General features: G+C 37.0%; 1 protein-coding gene across 1 annotated transcript in view; it reads left to right on the top strand.

Moving 5' to 3' along the window:
- The window catches only part of CC2D2A (coiled-coil and C2 domain containing 2A), a 3,655,067-nt gene that overhangs the window by 3,311,224 nt on the left and 319,147 nt on the right, over positions 1-24,696 (top strand). The window contains exon 32 of the mRNA XM_044062582.1: positions 16,293-16,427. Within this exon, the coding sequence (XP_043918517.1) occupies positions 16,293-16,427 (135 nt within the window). The remainder of the gene's footprint in view (positions 1-16,292; positions 16,428-24,696) is intronic.

Genomic DNA, 24,696 nt, shown 5'->3' with positions numbered 1-24,696 from the left:
TAGCTAGCTTTAGAGGATTTGATGAGGGATCTCAACTTTTTGTTGAGACTGTTAATGGAGTTTTTCCAGTCTTGGGACTTCACCTTATTCCACATCAGTTTCCTCCTTCTGTTGTAGTTTCTGTGTTTATGGCAGGGGACCACCAGATTGGCTTCCTTTTTTTGGAGGAGAGGGTCTTGGTTCTATTGGGAGTGATGAGATCCATGCATTGTGTACTTGTTCGTACAGGGTATTAGTGTATGATTCGGCGGTCATGCAACTGTTCTCCAATTGCATGGGTGACGTGAAGTTAGCCACCTCTGTTTTTAGGGGCCCAAAGTTAGTTTGGAGAAGTTTTTCATCTCTTTCATATCATTCCCCCATCCTTTATTCTTTTGTCTATCCCTATCTTCTTTAATTTTTTTTCTTAACTATGTCATTCTCCTTCCATCTTCTACTTCTGCTTAAAGATACCAGTCTGTTGATGTACCTTTCTATCTCATTCTTCAGCATCAGCACCCCCCTCCCCCAGCCTGAATACATTTTACACCCTTACTGAATTATCAGTATTAAGACTTTGGGTATAAAAATACCTATACAAACACTTCCAAGCAAAATTACTAAATCTTCTAGCCCATACATATGACCTCCACCCCATTGTTTTCTCGCAAATTGTTTATCCAATTTCTCTTCCTAATCTTTTCTCACCTCTTCTGATTGACTCCTGTAGTTATTGTCCAATATTTTGTATAACCTTACTAATTATCCATTTTTTAACAGCAGCTTCTGTTCTAGATTTAACTAAAAACACTACCAGAGCAGGTCATTCACTTAGGATACTCCTGTCCCTTTCTGTTTTCCTATGCTCTGATATCAGTCCCAGCTAGGTAAGCCACCATTTAAAATGTCTACTTGACTTATTCCCATTCTGTTACCTTTCCCTCTCTAGTTATTTGCTTCCAATACCTTGGTTCCTTTTCCAGTTTTCTCCAGTAAATTCCAACCCCTCTTACCTATTCTATGTACTCCTAATTACAGTCATCCGTATCAGCAGAATCTCCTTTTTCCATTCATGTTTTGGCTTAGTTCTTAGAATACGTTCTGCTACTTTATGAATATAATATTCTGTAGGTTTTTTGAAATTCTCCTTAAGGATATGCACCAAAAATCCCAGTTTCTCCTTATTTCTTGAGCTTTCCCCTTGTTTCACCATCATCCCTTTACACTTTGAACTAAACCTTTCTGCTTGTGCTGTGTATAAGGCTTAACTGTGTAATACCCCTTCAAATCAGGTAATCCTAAACCACCTTGTTCTATTGGAAGGATCAACTTACCCCACTTGACTCTTTCCTTCTTCCCCTCCCAGATAAAACCCTTCAACTCTTTATTAATTGCTATCCACAACTTCTCTTCTAGTTGATAGAAATATGCCAGACCTGCATATAAAACTAAAGGGACTAAAAGCATTTTAACTGCTTGGATCTTATTATCAGTATCTATATAACAGAGCTTTTGCTTTCTCCGTGTTTGTATTATCTTTTGTTGAGTCTCTTCCCACATATCCTTAGCTGCCACACAAGTATCATTTTTAATTCTTTCTCCTAAAAACTTTATTTTATCATGTCCCCATAAGTATGGATATTGCTGAATCAGTTCATATGTGGTTACATAATTTACCGCTATTGCTTTTGTTTTAGCTTCATTCATTTTGTATCACAAAAAAGTTTGAAACCATCTCAGTATGTTTCACAGCACTGTAATGGTCCCATTCTGGTTTTGTCAGGTATAAAGTAGTGACATCTGCAAATAGAGACATCTTTTCTTGACTAGCATACCAGTTATATCCTTGAATTTCTCATTCCCTTATTTTGTTTGCCAGTGGCTCTAAATATAATGCAAGTAAAGGAGAGAGAGGGCACCTCTGCCTTGTTCCTCTACTCAAGCAGAAATTATCAGAGAGGATCCCACCCACTTCAATTTTCAAGTCCAATCACTCATATATTCTCCTAATAACATAATTTTATCACAGAATGCAAATGCTTCCATTGCTCTGCTCGTAAATTCCCAGCTTACTCTGTCAAATGCATTCTCGGCATCAGAACCTACCAACAACGGTGGTATTTTCTTCCATTCTGCTTCCCTCTGGATCATCACTGTTCTGTTAATGTTGTCAAATGTTTGCCTCCCCTCCACAAAACTACACTGATCCAGATCTGTCAATTTTGGCATGACTTTTGTCATTCTTTTAGCCATTATACACATAAACACTTTATAGTCATGATTTAGTATTAAAGCTACCACTGCTTTCTTCCAGGATGTTGGTACTTCTCCTCCTCTTAAAATACTGTAAAACAAAACTTTCCAGATCTTTATCAGTTTTTTCCTCCTTGCTTCCAAACTTCCACAGGAATACCATCTGTTCCTGGGGACTTTCCTGTAGATTGGTTATATGTCACCATTTTTATCTCATCTCTCTCCTCCTATCCTAAATTATAGTAACTGAGACCCCTCTACCTCTAGACTTGGCATATTTAATTTGTCCATAAACATTTCCATTTGCACTTTTTCTTAATTTCCATATTTTTCTGCTTTATGCAGACTTTCATAGAATTTCCAAAATATTTTTAGTACTTCTGCAGGATCCCTTGTTATCTTCCTTGTTGTTGTAGGCTTCTTAATCTTGCTGACAGCCCTTTCTACTTTCTGTTGCCTGAGTCATTGTGCTAAAAGATTTTGTGCTATAGAGTTCTTATCAAAAAACAGATGCTTAACAGCAGTCTTTCTAAACTTGTGCATATTATAGGTGTTTATTTTCTGTTTATTATTCTGCAGTTACTCCTCCTCTTGTTCTGTGCGATTCCCCCTATTTTGCAATACTTTTAACACGTCAGTCCTTCTAAATAATTCATGTTACTTCTTAAACATATCCTCCTTTCTTTTTCCACCTTATTTTTAAATACTACTTTAATTTTTACCCCACTTCCTAACTATATTTTCAGAAGAAATTTTTATCTTCTGTAATAGATCCTGAATAATGTCCACTACCCACTCCTTAAATTCCTCTCATTTCATCAGATTAGTGAGGAAGCGCAAGTGTCTCATTTTTATTTCATTAGCCTTTGTTTTTACTGTAGTTATTATTGGCACATGATCTGAAATACTTATTGGGTGCGTATCAAGACTTTCAATTAAATGCAAATGTTCCTGTGAAATGTAAATTCTGTCTAGCCTAGCCCAGATTTTGTATCTTGGGGAATAATATATAAATTCACTCTGAACTTTTGGTACTGAATTCATATCTTCCATGCCAAATAGTTTCATAAATTTCTTTAAAAGTCTACCCCCCATTTGTTATATTTTTTCCTTCTGGGCCCCCCAGACACATCTGCACTGTTGAAAATCAAATTCCAGTCACCACCTATAAGCAATATTCTTAGCTGAAAGTTGATTATTTCTCCCAGAATTTTCTTAAGATCTTTTTTTTTTTTTTTTTTAATTTTTTCAAGTCTTATGGGTTTATAATACCATGACAGGAAAGGACCCCATTCCTAAGTCAAAGTACAATTAAAGTTCATGAAATTAGTATTGTTTCAGTCTTTGATGTCAGCCAGAAGTACTCTTCACAACACTCGCAATGTGCCCAGTAATGACACCTCCTGCAATTCGTACGGAGTTACATGTATTGGTAACATATATAAATATGACTGTACATTCTTTTTTTATAAGACCCGTTGCTCCTACTACTGTTGGAACTGTCTGGGTATCTTTCTCCTACATTGCTCTCATTTCTGCCTGCAAATCTTGATATTTTATGACTTTGTGTCTCTTTCTACAAAAGACACTGTAGTCACTGGATGTAACGATTTCGGTGATCAATGATACTTTTGTCTTCTTTTCATGGACCACTATATCTGATTTTCTCGCATCTATCCTTTGAACTGTTGGTAACTGGTGATCCCATGTGATGTAGACTTCATCATTTTCTATGTTGTTTTCTGGGTCATGTTTCCAGTGTTTTTCAGTTACTTCAGTATTATAAGGTTTGCACAATCTCCAGTGCAACAGTCTTGCCAGATTATTATGCCTTTCAGTGTACAATCCTTCTGCCATTAGTATGTCACAAACAGCAACAAAGTGTGCAACTGTTTCCAGTTCTGTTTTACAAAACATACATTTGTCTGTTTCGCCCACATGCTCAATGGACTATGTAAACAAACGTGTACATATTCCACTGTCTTGGACCGCCAATATTAACCTTTCATCTTTTGGTTTAAATTTGCCTCTCCTTAACCATACATGCATCGATCCTGATCAACTATATTTATGCATTTTCCACATTTCTTGCCTTCTCATCTGATCCTTCACCTTATATTTTTTCTTTTGTTTTTTTGGCACACTCAGTTGCTGCCTGATTTTTTTTATCTATGTCTGGTTTGATTTCAATTCTTGCTCGACTAAGCAGGGAAGTTATTTTAGATTTATTCTCATAAGTTCATAGGTTGGTACTAGGCTATCAGCCCTAGGGCCTATACAAGCCTAGCCATAACAATTCCCTGGCTATTTCTTCCCACACTATTTACTTCCCTGGACCCCTGTCTAGCAGGGGGACTGACGTGATTCCCGGGGTGAATTTCCTTTCTCCCATCCAAACATCAAGGTTCCTTTTCAAGAGGACCAATGAGGCACTCTGCTTGACATGTATGGGCAATCTATTCCAGAGTCTGGGGAGTCTCTGGGTCAGGAACCTATCCCTCCAGCATGTTTTGTTTATTGTGATGACAAGGTTTAGATCCCTGGAGCATGTGGCTCTGAGGGATTGGGATTTCTTTAAGTGTAGCATGTCCAACAGCTCTGGGTTTGACATGGCCTTGTATGTTAAGCAAAGATCGCCTCTGAGTAGACGATATGCAACAGAGTATAGCTGGAGTTTTTTAAGGTGGTCATCGTAGGGCATCTGCTTTAGGCCTGTGATTCTTTTAGTGAGGTATTTCTGCGGCCTTTCCAGTTGTTGCAGATGTCTTGAAAGGTACATACCAAACGGGGCATTGTATTCTATAATGGGTCTAATGAGGGATGAGTACAGTGAGACAATGACCTCCTTTTTTCTTGATGAAAAGCCCTTAGTGATGAGGTGTGCCACATAGAAGGATTTCCTGACTGTTGTGGCGATGTGGTTATGGAAGGTGAGACCACTGTCCACCTGTGTCCCTAAGTCTTTTATCACACTTTCGGTGTTTAGTGTACTGCCACCTATATGGTAATTCACGAATACATGTTTTTTCCCAAAGGGGATAACTATACATTTCTTGGCATTGAGCTTGAGCCCATGGCTCTGGCACCAAGCATCTGTTTCTGTAAGGCTCTTTTGTAGAGTATCCACATCATTTGGGGATTCAATAATGGCTCCCAGTTTGCAGTCATCTGCGAACTTTGTTATCCAGAGTTCCTTAGTGTTGGCCTGTACTTCAGAGAAGTAGATGCCAAACAAGAGCGGGCAAAGGACTGAACCCTGAGGTACTCCACTTGTTACTTGTCTGGAGCTGGATTTGGAGTTAGCTACTTTTACAATGTGGGTTCTATCAGTAAGCCAGTTAGCATCCCATTGGGTGACGTAGGGATTAATGCCCAGCTTAGTAAGTTTATCTATGATTCCAGAGTGGGGGATGGTGTCAAAGGCCTTGGCAAGGTCTAGATAGGCTGTGTGGACCACCTTACCCTTGTCCATGGCTCTGGAGACTGATTCAAAGAAGTCAGTCAGGTTCAGGAGACAAGAACGGCCCTTCACGAACTCAAACTTGGTGGGGTCCAGTGTTTGAAGGTTGCCAATGTCTTTGTTTATAAGTTCCATGATAATACGCTCCATGGCCTTGCAGATAAGGCTTGTCAGACTGATGGGACGGTTGTTTCCGGGATCCAAGGTGGATCCCCCTTGTGGAGTGGGATAACTGTAGCTCTGCGCCACTCAGTGGGCACGAAACCTGAGGTGAGGCTATGATTAAACATGACACTTAGGTGAGGTGCGAGTTCATATTGTAGTTCATGTAGTACATAGCCCGGGGTGTCATCTGGTCCCATGGATGCTGTATTCTTAGCTTTGGAGAGTGCGTTTTTTACCTGTGTAGCCATTATTACCGGAATTTGGCAATCTTCTGGTATTGAGATGGGCCATTTAGGGGGTGAGACGGGGGTGAAGTTGGCACTGAATCGATCTGCCAGGATATTGGCAATATCCTTGGGATCAGTATATTTAATGCCATTCTGTTTTAGCTCAGAGCAGATCTGAGCATTGCCATTTAGATTCTTGACATAGTTATGGAATGCCTTGTGGTTGTCTTTGGAATCTTTGGCAATTTTATTTTCGTAACTAGCTTTGGAGGATTTTATGAGGGATCTCAGTTTCTTACTGAGGCTGGTAAGGAAGTTTTTTGCATCCTGGGATTTTCCTCTTTTCTGCAACAGTTTCTTCCTTTTGTTGTAAAGTTTGTTTATGGCAGGGGACTACCAGATTGGCTTCTTTTTTTTGGATGAGAGCATCTTGGTTCTATTTGGGATGGCACGATTTATGCATGAGTGGATGTGCTCGTACAGTGCCTTAGTGTAGGATTCAGCAGTTCAACTTTCAGCTCCCGTCTGCATGGGTGTCATGAAGTTTGTCACTTCTGACTTGAGTAGCATGAAGTTGGCTTTGGAGATGTTTTTTATGGAGGTTTCCTTACTGGGGGGTGGGGGTGGGATGTGGATGTTAAGGGTGATTAGCTTATGGCCAGACCTGACTAACGAGGGGGTGACCATAGGTGTGGAGCATCGATTTCCCATGTTGGTAATGACCAGGTCTAGGATATTGGAGCCCCTGGTGGGACTATGGATTAGTTGATCTAGGGCATTGGAATTTATGAATTCCAAGAACCGTTGGGCAAAGGCGTTGGTACATGAGTAGTTTTCCCAGTTAATGGCAGGGTAGTTAAAATCACCCAGTATTAGGGTGTTTGGTTCTATCTTAATATTTTCCAGTATGTTTAGAAAGGTGTAGTGAGAATCTTGGGGTATGGTGGGGGATCTGTAGCAAGCTACAATTTGGATTGCAGTCTTACCTAGTGTAAGTTGCACCTGGAGAATTTCAGACGCATTGTGTTGGGCAACTAGCCTGGTGGTGTGAATATCCTTGGTGAATATTGACACTCCTCCACCTTTAGTGTTTCGGTCCTGCTTTGGTGGCCGAAAAGTGTGGTAAGAGTTGTAGCCTGGTATAGCTGGGGTGCTCTCTGGAGCCTTGAACCAGGTCTCAGTTACTGCACAGATATCAATGTTCTCCATTTTTAGGAGTGCCTCCTTGTGTTTCAAAACTTTCACCATGCTTGGGTCTTCTGTTTGGGTCTTGTGAGGTCAGCAGATATGTGTGCATTCCCACAATTGCAGGTCTATACATGTAATCAGTTTCAAGGAGGCCCATAACCTCCTTTGGAACAGAGAATATATAACCTTGGTATGCACTGATTTTTATAAATCATTTGGTGAACATGAAGCATCCATCTTGTTTTCCTATCTAATCTATCCAACACCTTTTGGGGCCAGTCAATCACTCCAAAACTGTAAGTTAGGACAGGAAGAGCTAATTGGTTTATAGCTTGAATTTTATTTATAGAAGTCAACGCTGTTTTCAGGATTAATTTAAGTCTTCTAAAATATTCCTTACTAAGTGTTATTCTCATTTGTTCATGTTTTATTGTGGATCCTTCATCAATTCTCAAATAAGTGTACACTCCCTCTCGCTCAAGTTCTTTTATATCACATTCTTGTCCCAAACTGATGTTTTCCTGGTGCTGCAGTTTTCCTGTTTTAAAGGTTGTTTTTGCACATTTATCAAGACCAAATGACATTTTGACTTCTTGCAGTTTTGCTTTCACTTCCTCATCTGATGAGCTATACAGTCTTAAATCATCTACAAAGAGAAGATGAGAGGTCATTACTCTTTGTTTTCTAGGAGCCAAATTATAGCAATAGCCTAATCTGTTAAGTAGACAGGTTAATGGATTAAGGGCAAGATAGAATAGCAGCAATGACAGGGAGTCACCCTGAAATACCCCCTTTGAATTTTTATCCCTGGAGTAATAATTTGCCCTTTATCATGGCTTAATTGCAAAGTGGTCTGCCACAGTTTCATGGTCACTGTAATGTAGTCGATCACTGTAGGGTGTATCTTATATATTTGATGCACTCTTTTATCCATGAATGTGGGATGCTATTAAATGCTTTTTTGTAGTCAGTCCATAACATGCTTAGATTCTTACCCTTTTTACAGTTCTCCATTATGACTTTATTTAGCAACACATGATCCTTTGTTCCATATAACTTTCTTTTATTACCCTTCTGTTCTGTTGCCATGATGACATTTTCTTCTAAATGACTATAAACTCTGTTGGCAACAATTCCGGTGTATTGTTTATATGTCATCGGAAGGCAAGTTATTGTTCTATACTTTTTAGTATAACTTGCAGGTTCACTTTTAAGCAAGAGCATTGTTTTTCCGGTTGGTAACCAGGTTATCTGTTTGGAGTGTGCATATAAATATTTCTTACTCATGCCTAAATCTTCGGGTAGAGATGTTAATACTTTTAGCCAGAAGTTTGATACTGCATCTGGGCTTGGGGTTTTCCTATTGGAGGCTTTTTTTAACTTTATCTTAATCTCTTTGTCCATACTTCATCCAATTTCATAGCCTTTACCGTTGAAAGTCTTATTCCTTCTTTTACTTCTTTCCATTTAGCATCTACGTTATGTTCCACAGTATCTTCATAGATGTTTCTCCAAAGTGCATCTTCTTCTTTTTTGAGTCATCTTCAATTCCTTTTGCCTTGTTTCCCAGTTCTCTGTAGAACTTTTTGGGGTCATCAATAAATTGCATATTTTGTACTTTCCATTTATATTTAGCTATGTAAAGTTTTTTCTGTCTGTGCTGAGATTATTAGTTTATTATTGGCAGTAGTGCAAGATAGAGCTTGATCCTTTATAATGCTCCACATTGCTTCTATCATGTCTGTCTTTCTGAGTATTTTTGTTGATCTGTTCCCTCTTCTATATTCTTCTAACTGTGACACTTGTCTTTATTGCTTTATAGTTTCTCTATTTGATACTTCCATGATTGTATTCAATTTCTCCCCTTCCTTTCCCTTACTACCCTGTGTTCTTGTGGTAGAATTTTATCTGTTATTAATTTAGCTGTACAGTAATATATCCTGTTTACTTCTGTTATATCGCATGGATCTCTATGGACAATCCTAATTACTCTGTTCATTTGTTTTTTCAAACTTTAGACTTTGTGGGGTTTTATTGACCTTCTGCAGTCTATTTACTTCATTGGTCTTAATATATCTATCTACCTATCACTATTAAATCAAACAACTTTTCTTTAGCTCATTTTCTTCTAAACTGAGGGCACATTTTTTGTTCTCCATTTCCTGCGAGCATTCTATAGAGAGTTCTATAGCATTTTCCTGTGGCACATTCTCTTCAGTTTCATCCTGTGTCATCCATTGCTTTGTCATATGGGAACTCAGTGGCCTATCACTCCTCAACATTGACTGTATCAGAGTTGCCATAGTTTCCTGTTCCTTCCCTTGCCATCCAGCTTCAAGTGAATGTTTATACTGGTTTCCTGTGGAAGGCTCCAAAATATCTTCATATGGCACTTGACAAGTTGCTTCCCATTCCATTGATTTCCCTTTAATTTGGATATATATTGCTCTATCCTGCTGTGGTGCCTTCTGAGTTAGATTTTATACACTGAATCCTTCACTTAACAGGTACTCCATAACCTCAGTTTCTATTTCTTTAACTTCTCCATTACTACTATTCTTTTCTGCTGTTCCTCTTTGTCTTCTTATTTTTTGTATTGTAAAGTTTTCCATGTCCGGATTCCTTTGCATGTATTCCTCTTCAAATATCGTTGGTGCTGTTCTTTTTGTATTGATTAATTTTGCTTTTTCCTTTGCATAAATACTGCACCATATTATATCTGTTTTTGTTTTCCATGTGCATATTTTTTCTTCAGATGTCTCCTGATCTTGTTTTTCCCTATTTTGGGGACTTGTTCCATCATGCTGTGATGCAACCTGTGTTAGACCTTCTATACCAAATCCTTCACTTTGTAGGCATTCCATAACTTCAGCTTCTTTTTTTTTAATTTCTACTTTACTAATCCTCTTTTCTACATTCCCTCATTGTGATATTTTTTATTGTGAAATTTACCACATCTGGATGCCTTTGCCTGTATTTCTTTTCGAATATCTTTAGAGATGCCTTTTTTATATTGATTAATTTGACTTTCAACTTTGCATAAATATTGCACCATATCAAATCTCTCTTTCTTCCCCATGTCCATATTTCTTTTTTATACTTTTAAAAAATCTGTAGGTTTTGTTGTTTATATTTTCTCACTTCTTCAGATGCTTTTTTTTCCCAAACAGATCAAAGTTTTTTGGTCTGTATAATGTTTTTCACAAATCTGTTGTATTAATGAACACAACTTTTTATTTGAGGCTTCTGACAGTTTTTCTTTTGGAAGTATTTTTCTATCCTCTAATTTCTCTCTCAGTCTTTTTGTATATCTTGTGTCAGGAAATTCTGGGCTCTTTGCATAATAGTAACAATACATCGTTTTTTTCTTATGGCTCTTCTTTGACCTTTCAGTTTTTGTGGACTGCTACTTCCTTCTACAACTGGGGAACCATCCTCCCCCTGGGGCTGGCCTACCCTCATTGTAGGAATGTTTCTGTATTTTGAGGATTCTACATTGTCATTTTTTCCAGTCCTGGCATCAGTGCGCCTACCAGGATTGGACACTTTTTTAATCTTGGGCCTTTTGCACCCAGCTATCTTTTTAATTTTTGACCTACTTCTGTCCATTCTGGCTATATAAAATACAGTGTATATAGCAGTGTCATCTTGGTGAGATTTTGTGAAAAACGGGGTCCAACTCATGAAGGTACTCACCAAGACTTGAGAATTAATTCAGTTTCAGCAATACCACGCCCCTTTGCTTGCTGACTTATCTCTCCATTTGGACTCCTTTATAGCAGTTTTGGTGGAATATAAATACATGCCATTGTAAACTTCCTCCCTTGTCAGTAACTACAAATCTACCATTATTGTCATTTTTATCCTCTTCTGTTACTATTGGAGCTCCCTTTGCAATTAAAATAAGTGCTTCTCTCTTCCTTTGCCTCGGGTATTCTGGTGAATAACCATCCTGAAAACCTTTCATTATCAAATTCTTGTGTTCAGTTCTTTCCAAGTGTGTCTCCTGTAGCATAGCTATTTGCACTCTAGGTTTTTAATATAATTCACTAATCTTTTTTTTTTTTTTGTATTTATTTTTGAGACCATTAACATTTAAAGATGTTATAGAAAGAATCATATTCTTGAGGGATTATTATTCCCACCTTTTATGTATAGCAGCTTTTTTGTTACATGTATGCACTGTTTGGTAGGTTAATCTTTTATACATTTGTTTCTTGTCAGCTCCATCTGAGCCTATGTCACATCTTGCAGAACTTTTTGTTTTATTGAAAACCCTCAAACTAAAATATACATACACACACCCAATATCCCCCTAAAACCTATTAACTTAATAATAACACACAAAACTAAGCACATCTTCAAATATTGAAGTTTTACCCTCCTAATAGGAACACATTTTCCAAACCTGACAGTACACACACAGACTCGAGCTAAACTAAAAGAAAGATTATCCATGCTAAGATGCTAGAATCTGTGATTCTATTGTGTGCTGTCTGGTTTTGCCTTATCTTATAGTTCTCTGAGCTGGGAAAACACTTGAATGCTTTCAGAAAACATTTTCTCTAAGCCATTTCTCCTTATCAGATTGCCTGCTGGAGACATGAGAACCAAATACAAAACTGTTTACTGGAAAAAAAAACTTATAATATTTAGTATTCTTTTTTTATTTACTTGCTTTCTCTTAAAACTTGTTACTATATAAAGCTAATGTCCTTAACACATTCATTGCCCTATGCAGGAATGAGAAAAAGTGCACTACGTTTTATTTTATCATGCTGTTTTTTTTTTTGTTTTTTTTTTGTTTTACATTGCAGTGCCGACATTTCTTAAATCTGAACAAGGAGAAAGAGAGAAGGAGGGAAAAAGAAAAAAAAAGAAAAAAACAGGAGCACCTATTTACATTATTTATCCCCATTACACTTAAAGATAACTGGAAAAAAACTTTATAACATGCAAAGAAAATCGTGCACCATTTATATAGTACTATTAAGAAAAAAGTTTGTTTTACTTGCATTTAACCCCCCCCCCAGAGTATTTTTCTGAACATTAATGACATGAAGTGGGGCATATGCTTTAGAGTCCCCTGCAAGCTTATCAGAGTCCATGGAAATCCAATATTTCCAGATTTTCTTATTCTATTCCTGTTAATTTCCATCTTCCAAACCCTGTTTCTGTTTCATCTCCAGTGCAGTCTCGATTCTTCTAGTTAACTCCTGTGATTTTTCCCCTCTCAAGCATTTTCCATTAAACACTGGGGAAGGTTTCACTGACACAGTCTCTCTGTGCTCTTTATTACCAGAAGAACAAGAAGCAGAATCTCCTTCTGCTTTTCAGATTACTTTTTGTTGGACAAACATTTGTATTTCTTCCTTAGCATGTACTTCATCTGAAAATTAATTTGTTCCTCCAAGGAAAATATTTTGAAGATAGCTGGGTACAGCTGTTTGAATATCATGTTTGCTTCTCTACATTCCCTGAATAATGGAATAAATGTATTCCTCTTCTGCCTGTTGTAGAATGAGTAGTCATTTTCCACAAACACTCTGCTGTCTCCCGCTTTTAGTACTTTGTCTTTCTGCCTCAGTTTTGTAAGAATCAACTCCTTCTGCTGGCAAGATTGCATTTTTACTATTAAAGGCCTAGGTTGTTTTTTCATAGCTAGGTTTGAAGCATACACATGATGTGTCCTTTTAGTTAATTCCTGTTGTGGAATATCAGTCCAGATACTTATTTGTGCTTTCATGAAATTAATGCAGTCTGTTCCTTCCAGCTTCTCAGGTACCGCAGAAAATCTCAGGTTTCCTCTGTATGCTCTGTCCTCTAATTCTATTGTTGAAACATCTCTTCTTGTGCAATCTCATATTCAGCCAATCTTTTCTTCATTTTGACCTCTGGGGTTTGCAGTTTATCACCTTATCCGAGTATCTGTTTAGAGCTTCTTCCATTTTTTTCCAGCCTTTTTATTGTTTGAGTTGATGTACTCCATTTACTTTTATTTTAGACAAGTGTATGTGCAATCGCTATATACTTTCCTCAAGGTTACTGGAAGTCATGTCTGGAGCTTGCACTGCTTAACAGCTACAGTACATTTCCCAGTTGTAGTGTTTTTTTGTCACCTTTTCTAGCTGATTTTCCTTCAGGTCGTCTGCATTTCTTTTTTCCTGGCATCCAGACAGTGCATTTAGTAGCCACTTAGTGAAGCTTACTCAGAAATCCAAGTTCACTGTCTTTTTCCTGCTAAGTTTCTGTTTTCACACTGGGAGAGCTAGAACTAAGCTATTACTCAATGTGCAGCCATTTTGGAAGTCCTAAGTGAGTGTGTTAGTATTATCCTGTAGGATGACCTGCAGTGGTGCTGCTGTCTGCACAAACTGGCAGCTCTTCAAGCAGCTATGAACAATGGGAGACTATGAAGAAGCTTTCCTATAGAGGATTTTAAACTGAAGAAGTTTCAGTATATATATATATATATATATATGTATATATATATATATATATATATATATATATATATATATATATATGGATCTACTACTTTTGATCGACGGCACATGTGATCGACACTCATTTGATCGACAGCACATTTGATCGAAAACCAGTATTCATGGCATTTAACAGGGATTTGTCCCCCTCTCCAAAGTCGTGCGACCCTGGAGTTGATGTATAAAGGTAGGGGGGTGTGGGGTGCAAAGCCCCCCACCTATTTTCGTTTAAAATATATAAATTTTCTTTTATTTTCTTCTTTTAAAGGAAATTAGATGGGTGTCTTCACCCCCCCCACATCCCCCAATGTGGGGAGCTGTGCCCCCCACCTTTTTATATCAACTCCAGGGTCACAAGACTTTGAGGAGGGGGACAAATCCCTGTTAATTGCCATGAATACTGGTTTTCGATCAAATGTGCTGTCGATCAAATGAGTTTCGATCAAATGTGCTGTCGATCAAAAGTAGTAGATCCATATATATATATATATATATATATATATATATATATATATATATATGCAAAGGTAACTACTTTTGCATGATGCACAAATAAGAGTCTTTTATACCAGCAGCATGAAATACTTTAACACAGTTAAGCCCTCAGACCAGTCAGATAAAGGCACAACTAGCCTTCCACCACCAGTTACCAACTTGGATGGGTTGAATCCAGCCCTCTGCTGCCACCAGAGTGCAGAATAAAACTCTGTTAATGTAAAACAAGCTGGTTTTGAGATCAAGTGCAGTAACAAAAATGCTTTTCAACAAAAGGCAGAACTCCTACAGTATCAGGAATTCTTGGAAATAAGTTCACAAGCCCTGAGAAATGTTCCAACATACACAAAAAAGTGTGCATATGTAAGAAAACTTCTGCAAAACACAGAACATTTTTTTGGGCAAACTCAAGAGAACTTTGGCAAACTCAGATCAGCTTTTGCAGTATCAGAAGAGGTTTGGAAATATCAGGATATTGTTACAATGACCTAAGGGCAGTACAGTAACAAACAGATGGTGTTTCTTTAACAAGTGCAGGCTGAAAAATAGTGATAAATACAAGCAAATCAATAAATGCAACACAGAGTTGTTAAATAGTACTGAGCTAGAGCAAGTGCAAAAAAAAACGTATATAAGCTTTGTAGGTCTACAGAAGGCTTTAGATGCAATCCAGGGTCTTGTAATCACAGATGTCCAAGCCAGGCACAGAGAAGCTCTGAATTAATCAGCTCCTCTGAAGCTGTAAATTAATCATCTCCTCTGATTACTGGAAGTCATGTCTTACACCAAAGCTGGAGCTTGAACTGAGTTTGCTGAAAAGCTGCAGGATTCTTCCCTGCCAGTGTTTTCTCCTTACTTTTTCTGATTGATTTTCTTTCAGGGTCTCTAAATTTCTTCTTTGCTGGCATCCATGCAATTGCACTTACTAGCCAGTAACTGAAATTTACCCAGAAAGGCAAATTCACTGGCTCTGTTTTCTGTTTTTACGATGGGAGAGCTGAAATTAATCTCTTACTCGGTGTGCAGTCAACTTGGAAGTCCTGATTTTTTCAGATTGCATATATTTGGTGAGGAACCAACATGGGAGATGTATCCCACTCCCTGATATGTATATGTACTGCAGTGTAGCTACAGCAACTTGGAGAATGCATAGTTAGAATTAGAAATTATACTTTGAATTTAAGTATGCTTGCATTAAAATGCGTAGGTGAGCATTTTGCTTGAGGAACTCAAATATGTAAAAGACAGCTGTAGTCAATGTTTAAATACTCTAAGACTGCAAACAGGTCAGACATTTTGTATAGTATCATTTAAATTCTGAGCTTCAGAGACTACAACTAATTTGCTGTCTCAGTTGTGGTTCTGTACTTGTTCATGAATTATGGGTACTAATCACAGACAAAATTTTACTGCATTTCTATGCAGCAGAGAGTTGTTTGACAGAAGAGTTTAGATTTTCTTCAAATTCTGCACTCTGCATACAGAAAAATGCTTACTTTTTCATATTGTTAGCATGAGCCGTCTTTATCATGCCTAAAGTGACACAAGCTCTGTGTAAAATATTTGGTTACTGCAGTTGAATTTGGAAAGCAGATATCTGAAATGATAGCTTGTATTCAATATTTTGTTCGCATAGCTAAACTAAACTTGTTTCAGTGGCTTTATTTAGCTAGTGCCCAGAATGATAATATAAATCATGAGTGCAGACTTATTCATTCAGATAGCAATTTAGACACAAAAATGGAAGTTGTGCTATGATATTGCTTTCTGCACCAGTGCCCAGTTTAAACATAACTGTTTTACTTTTAATTCATAGCTTTTAGAACAAATTTTAATTTTGCAGTCTTTCAAAGTTTTAATAGAATGTACACAGTCACTCTGGCCAACTGTGAATGCTTTAACTTTGAGTTTAACATGTAATGCTAACATGCAGTAGTCATTTAATGTATTTCAGCAATATTCATAAACATTTTAAGTTTAAATGCTGTTTAATTTTAGTTTAGTTTACTTCCCATGTTATCATTTAACATTCTCTTATAGGGTCAGACAACATATGTGTTGACTTATGAACAGAACCAGTATGTGATATGGAACCCCAGCAGTGGATATTCCTATAGCCAGTTTGATACATTCTGCCCCTTGCAAAGTGTGGCATGCCTGGTTAATGCAGAAAATGTAAGTTCATTTTGTTTCACAATTCTCATTCAGCAATTAATTCTTTAAAGAATGGAAACAAAATTTTATGTAAAAGCTTATAGTCAGCTTTTGTATATCCTTTCTTTAGTGCAGAAATATTAGGAGAGTCTAAATAATTAAAATGTGACTTTTTTATTTTACAGGTAAGCAGGTAAGCAAATGGAATTCTTGGACCCTTATTTAGTCTTGATAAAATATGGCAAAATAGAGTGAAGATAAACAACATAAGGGATGAACCTGCAGCAATGTCTTAACAGCATTAATGTATTTAAAGCCTTTTGATAAGACTTTCCAACCAGAACCTTATATAAAAATGTGGCTGCCCCACTGTGTTATCCATTAATTTGTCTAGCAACATAATACGTTGGAACATCTCCATCTTTGCAATCATGGAGTATGCTTAGTTAGGATTTGGATATGTTTCCTGTGTCAGGTATGGATCAACTTGTTTAATCATTCTTTTCTATCTGATTGATATTTGGAGAGGTCTTTTTAACTTGGGTATTGCTGCTGTTCAGATTTTCTGTTTTAACTTTTCCTATAGTGCAGGGCTGCCCTAGAAGTAATACATTTTCTAGATAATTTAGAAGTTTCCATGACTTACCAGGAAGACAGTTGCATAACTATGAAATAGCCTTCCTAAGTTGTAGCATCACAGTCTAAGGCTGAATTCTAAAGAAAACAAAATCGACATAAAGTTACAGTGTGATGAAGGAGAAAATAGCATAATAACCAAAAAGAAATTGTAGCTAATCTTTTAAGTAAGTAATTGATAGGCCAGTTGAGCCAAACCATACTTAGCTGACAGTTAATTCTACTTTTAGATTATATGAGTTTAGGCAGGATTGTAATGGAGTGCTGCTGGATGAATGATCTAGAGTAGTCATCACGATGTATGTCCTGATATAATAATAAGGTTAATTAGGAGGATATATAAGGGATCAGAGGCACAAATCAAAATGAGAGGGTTCCTGTTTGATACGTTCTGTCTAAAGAGAGGGGTGTCCTCTTTCTTCTTTGTTATTTGTGTTTAGAATCATTGGTAAAGAAAGTAACGGATTCGGAAATTAAAGGATATAATTGCTGTGGTATTCAAGAAAAGTTGGATTCATTTTTAGATGATATTATTTTCAATCTAATAAAACCAGAAAAGGACAACTCAGTGTTGCAGAACATTCTGAGACAGTTCCATTTTTGGGGAGATATAAAATGAATGAAGATAAAACAAAGGCTATAGCTGTAAACTATGTACCCACTCATGAAATGGTTCAGCAATACCCATGTTTATGGAGACATGATAAAACGAAGTATTTAGGAGTATGGATTAGAAAAGGATTCTGTTATGGCAGCTAAGAATATTGGAAAGAGACTAAACAAAAGGTAATACAAAAACTGAAAAACCAAAAGTTTTTGCCTATGGATATGGATAGCAAGACATGTAAAAATGTTTTTAGTCCCGTTAGTTTTATGTACAGGTCAGGCATATTTTTATGAACCAGTAGAGAAGTTGTGGATAGTAATTAGTAAAGAGATGAATGTTTTTCTGTGGAGGAGAAGAGAGCAAGAGTCAAGTGGGGTAAGTTGATCCTTCCTGTAGAACAAGGAGGTTTTGGATTACCTGATTTAAAGCGATATTTTAGAGCTACACAGTTAAGGCTCATATACATATTACAATCGGAAAGCTATAATTCAAACTGGAAAGGGATGATGATGAAACAAGGGAGATAATTCAATAAATAAAGAAAGATTGGGATTTTGGACACAGATCCTTGAGAATATTATATTCATAAAGTAGCAGAAAGTATACCAAGAACTAAGCCAACACTGGAATGGAGATAGGAGATTTTGCTGATAGGGGGTGATTGCATTTAGGAGTACAGAGAATAGGCAAGAATGGACTGCAATTTACTGGAGGGAGCTGGCAAAGGAACCAACGTATTGGGAACAAATGATTAGACGTGCAAAGGTAACAAAATGGGAAGAGGCCAGAAAGACATTTGGACTGCAGACTAGAGAACACTGTCCATGCCAGGAGTTCATATCAGAGTGTATACAAAGAGAAAGGGATAAGTGGATCCTAAATGAAATATTTGCACTGGTTGACTTGTCAGTTGACTGTAGAACAGAAACTGCTGTTAAAAAAGGGTTAATTAATGGGGCATATAAAATATTGCACAATAACTATAGGAATCAGTCAGAGGAATTCAGTAGAGATTGGGAAGAGAGATTAAATAAGCAATTCATAAAGAAACAATGGGAGGATATATGTATGGCTCCCAAATATGCAAAAAAATCTAGAAGATTTAAGATATTTGCCTGGAAGTATTTGCATAGGTATTTTGTACCCCAAGCAGACTGCAAAGAATTTGTCCTTAGGTAGATGGCAAATGTTGGAGGTGTAATGGGGAAGAAAGAGGTACCTAGGATCATATGTTCTTGGAGTATAATGAGTTGGCAGACTTTAAAAATCTCCTACAGAGTAGTCTGTCAGGAATACTGGACTAGCAAATGAGTCACTAAGAAATTGATTTTTTGACCTGCAATACAGGATCTGAATTGCGTACACATAGTAAGGCCTTGTTAAATTTAATTCTGGTGCCTGCCAAAAAAGCAATTACTAGAAAATGAAAATCAGTGTCTAAACCAACCATGCTTGCAGTAGTGATTACTGTGGCCGAGATAAAAGAACAAGACGTTGTATATTTAGAAAGGGCAGGAGTAAATTATACTGAAAATATGGAAACTGTGGGAGGAATACATGCAGAAAATTGTTTGGAGAGGAATGAGGTTTAAAAGACAGCAGGAATTCAACAAGTTATGTAATGTGGTTTGATTATATTGTAAATATGAACATGTTGATATGATTTGATTACTTTTATACAACTCTAAGCTTGCCTATGTCACAAGTGATAATTCAATAAAAGTGTTAAAAAATATTGCACATATCCATGACCCCTTTCTCAATCCAGACCAAAATGTGTGACCATAATCATTTTTATTTTGTGCTGCTGCCCATTAGATTGAAGGGCAGTGTTCTTAAAATAAATATAACATTAACTCATCTCAACTAGTACTATTGCACACTATTTCTTTTAGGGGACAGCGCAAACGCAGTCCCCGTCCACCACAAACCATGCAGCTGAGTTTCCTGCACACTTTTGATAAAGGTAATAGACCTTACCTCAGATGTTTGCTTACTCATCTGAAAGGTATGGAATTCATCATTGCAGGTGCTGGATATCACATTAAAAGACTTACTTAAGCAGTGTCATTATGGAGCTACAATCTTCTTTCCAGATAGCAAAATGAAGAAATCTTTTAGTAATTCAAGGCCCAAATCACTGTAAGTATTACTGGTATTGCTAAATTACAACCTCTGGCTACCACATGATAGCACTAAAACTGGTGCCACCCCAAAATAAAAATGGACCATTTGGTAGACTCTTGTAACATGACTCATGGAGTAGTCATAGCCAGAAGACTGCAGAGAGCAGCAATGACAAAACCAGATTTCAGCAAAATGTTGTACAGTTGATTTGGCTGAATACTACAGAAGACCTAAGTTTGTTTCTTCAAATTGTAGCATTAGTTTTAATTACAAAATTTTATTGTTGGTCTTTCTACAAATCAAGAGCAGCAACTGTTTTAGGGCATCTACCTACAAATACATTACTGTGATGTAATCTATTGGTTCCATTAGTAAAACACTGCATTACTGAGCAGTTCATACAGATATGAACACAATGGAGCAAGACTTTGCACACTTTCTTGCCCCATTAAATTCATAGAGTACATTGTCCACACATTGCCCATGCAAATTACCTAACCACAGGATCATATACAATTCATAAAAGGTACACTACCTGCATATAGGCTGGGTCAAAAGAGCTAGTTACAGGAGCCCAGATGCATACAAACAGGAGGTGCTATGTTTGAGATTATTGGAACTCCCTTCCCCTGCTGATATATAGTATACAGAGCTGTGTTGCATATCAAAGCTACTGTAAGCAAAAAAAAAAAGTTATCTTTTTTCCATGGTTGGAGAAACTGTACTGACCTCATAGTACCCCATGATGCATAAATCTGCAAGCACAACCATACCTTTCCCATCCACACACAATTGTACTTACACCAGTGAGGGATCGCTTATCACAATATCCCCTCATTGCGGTAATAAGCCTAGCTCTACCAACATGTCTAAGGAATCTTGTCTCCTCTCCTTTTCATGATGATCTTGGCCACAATATCAAGGGAAAATCAAGGTCTAGTGTGCATCCAGCGTGAGGACATGAGAACTGCATCTGTTGTTTGCAGTTGATGTTGTCCAGCTATTCTCAAGTGATTGTGATCAGGAACCTTGTTTCTCTCTCTCTCTCTCTCTCCAGAAAGGTGTAGATTGCTGTCTTCAGGTAAGGGAAGATCAGCTTCCTCAGGGAGAGTTTAGATATCTTGGAATCTTTTTTTGTGTTGTAAGAGAAATTTTTATTTTTCTGACAGGATACTCACTATGGAATATACTGTGCAATCCTCCTGCATGGTACATTTTTGATAAATATGTTGCTGTTACAGCATTCTTTCTACACTAAGATTAAAATATTATTTAACAGTGAAAAGTTATCCAGCTAAGCAGTGCTTTGGGTGTATTTTGTTACAATTTTCATATGTAAACATTTAATAATTTCAAGCACAAGTGTATCATCAGCGTCTGTAGTGAATTTTACATCCATTGCTCTTTTTCCTTTTTTAGTGTAAACAAACAGATAGCAGTAACCTATTTATGTTTAGACCAATTCTTACATAAATATAGTTTGTTTTGTGCCTTTTGAGATCAGGAAGTAGTATTCTTTATTTATTTCCCATTGTTGTTTAGGCATAATCATTCCATCATTTTCCCATATCCTTTATAATTTCTTAGTTATCATTTATGTGATGAAGATCTCCTCATCTGTTCTATTTCCATCCGTAACACCCTTTTCCCCATTTCTGTACATGGAGGAAGAGAACAGATCATGGTCAAATGGGGCCCTAGGCAGGGTAATATACCACCCCCCACACACACAGCCATTCCAGTCTCCCAGTGTCCCATTACTTGGCTATCTCTCTCCAAGTACAGTAAACACTGTTCAGAAACCTGTTAGCATACTGTTTTTCTTTACTTTTACAATTATTATAGACATTTGATTTAAAACCTTTATTTCAAATTGTATAGCACAAAAAGCAATGGTCATTTCCTAAACAAAACACTGTCACAATGAAAGCCATACTTGGCATGAGCAACAGTAAACTTCACTTCCTTTGAAACATGCATTTATTGAAAATGCATTGAAAACTCACAATCATTAAAAATGCATCTGGCAGTTGGTAGCTTGTGTGCACATAATTATCCACAGACATTCCCCCAATGCCAGCAATTATTACTACATTGTTGTCTACATCATTCATTTTCAGATGTCTGTGTCAAAAATTAACGACCGAAGTCACATTTCAAATTTGTTTCACACAAACACTCAGTAGCCAAAGTATTCCAACTTAATAGACACACAAACACACGAAATAGTCCTGCAACTCCAGGTTAAAGACTGTTTAAAATGACCAGATGATAAGAGCATAAGTTATTTTCATCCGCAGGTAGCCACCCCACCCCCACCAGTAGTTATAGCCACTTTTTTGACTATGTACACCCTTTATTGTTATGAAGAAATAAATTACATGTACTTTATTGCTAGCTTTGGATGAGCTACATGAAATTGTATAAATATTTACATCATACCATATGATCCAGTCCAGCCACATGTAGCACAGTTTAAATGGAAGAGTATTTTATGAGAACATAAGTATTAACCACCCGGTAAAATATGCCAAATCAATTTGCACAATCTCTGCAGATAAACAAGTCGTCTGAATAATTTCACATTAAAAAGGTATTACTGTTGTATCGATGACTGCTGACACAAACATTGCATTTCAGTGCTGTATCTGTAAATGCAGTAGCTGCTACTCTTCAAAAATAAATTGTGTAAGTTACATTGAAATGTTGGTGTGCTAGTGATATTGCTATATCATATCTTGAAGTAGATCATTTCATGAAGTAGATCATCTGTGTGGCTGGCAAACCATAACAACAGTAAGTAAATGAAGGTAGAAAGAGTCAAACCCTGCACCCTTCCCAAAGGAAGCATCTAATTAACACATTAGAGCTTTAGTCCTCTGCACTAACTGCCAGAATAAGAGTTTTTAACTAAATGCTTAAATTCCTTACAATCCAGTCTTGTAGAGACGGCTGTGTCACAGTAATATGCAACAATAATATACTGGATGCTGAAGTTCAGGCAGTTCTGTTCACCACCCCACTTAATGCAAACTGTATGAACTGAGAAATGTCAACCCCTTTGATGGAGGGTGTAAAGAGGGTATTTCAGAAATAATGTTATAAAATGCACCATGTTTAAACTATACTACACAATCCAGGCCTATTAATGATTGCATTCATTCTTTAGTGCCAATGAATTAAACTAAACAAAAGAAAATATAAATGCTGCAGTAGCAGCTTTTGTTGAACAAGTCCATAAGTCATTCAGAAATATTGCTACATACAATGTATTTTTTTGGAGGGGGAGCTAACGTGTGCAGGTTGCCTATATCTCATTTTCTACCTGTATGTGTTTTCTCTGTCATCAAGAATCGCTACCCCATTTGATATCACTCAGTATAGGTCTAAACTTGTTGCAGCATAAATGTCCAAAGTCAACAAAGCCGGATCTGAGACAAATGGAGCCCTATGCTGGGTAATGAATCAAACCCCCAGCAGCAGTATCCATTACTTGTCTGCCTCTCCCCAACTACAGTAAACATGATTCAAACCTGTCAGTGTGTATATACTATTTTCTTCTTTACTTTACAAGTGTTGCAGAGGCTTGGATTTCATTTAAAACTTATTTCAAATTGTACAGAAGAGACACTGACAGACATTCTCACATTGAAAATAGACTTGGCATGAGAAATAGTAAATATCTCTTCCCTTGAAACTTACATTTAGTGACAATGCATCTGGCAACGAATTACAAGAGATGTGCTGATGAAATTCTTACTCAAATAGCATACAGTGAACTACTAATTAGCTTATATGTGAAGGGTACAGGAATTCAAAAGACAAATGTGAATTGCATTTGCTAACAGCCTAATAGTCCACTGGACTTTCAGGAAAAGTGCAAGAGAACTGTCTAGTGATAACTTCCAAGATGACTGCACATTGAGTAACAACTTAATTTCAGTTCTCCCAGTGCGAAAACAGAAACTCAGAAAAGACAGCCAATGAACTTCCCTTTTTGGGTAAATTTCAGTAACTGGCTAGTAAATGCACTGCCTGGATGCCAGCAAAAAAGAAATTCAGAGAACTTGAATGAAAATCATAAAAGGTGAGGAGAAAACACTAACCAGGAAGAATTCTGCAGATGTTCTCCAAAAAGTAGTGCAAGCTGCAGCTTTGGTACAAGTCATGACCGCCAGTAATCTAGAGGAAAAAATAAGTCAGATGTACTCCAGAGCTGAATAAAATAAATGAAACATTGAAGGAGTATGTCAACTCAAATAACAAAAGGCTGGAAAAATTTGAAGACGCTTTAATACATATATTCAGTTGAGGTGATAAAAATCTCACTATAACTGTGTGACAAACTCAAAAAATATAAAGAATCAGTCCAGGCCACCAGTAAAAACGTAGAAACTTTATATAATTCCAGTAAAATATGCAGATGAGCGCTTTCGTCTCCTATAAGACTTCATCAGATAAAATTTAAAAAGTGCTGCCATACTTATATAGAAATCACTGCTGCTGTCAATTAAGTCCAATTAGTAAATTTTTAAATTTTTAAAGCAACAAGCTATGAATTCAGTCCTTATTACCTACAGTGTCTATCTAAAATATATAATTAATATCATGTCAAGTAATCCATGAGCACACATTGTAAAAAAATCTCTAAAGTTCTATACAATACATAAAAAATGTACAATGTTGTTTCATACCTTATGTGCTTTTGCTGTCAATACTGGCTTTATACTAACATATTCGTTTAGACCAGGAAAAGTATTAGCCCTCAGTCTTAATTGCCATTTTAGTTCCTTATTTAACAACCCATTTTTCATGTCACCTCCCCTATTATTCTGTTTAACCGTGTCAATAATTCCAAACCTAAAACCCTTGAAAGCCTGACAGGAAACAGAGTGTTTGTGTAAGGCACTAGTGTCCTTA

The sequence above is a fragment of the Protopterus annectens genome, chromosome 2.part1 (genome assembly GCF_019279795.1).
Source record: "Protopterus annectens isolate FY-2018-M chromosome 2.part1, PAN1.0, whole genome shotgun sequence".
NCBI lineage: Eukaryota > Metazoa > Chordata > Ceratodontiformes > Protopteridae > Protopterus > Protopterus annectens.
The sequence above is the reverse complement of the archived record's forward strand: the minus strand, read 5'-3'. Positions and strand labels throughout refer to the sequence as shown.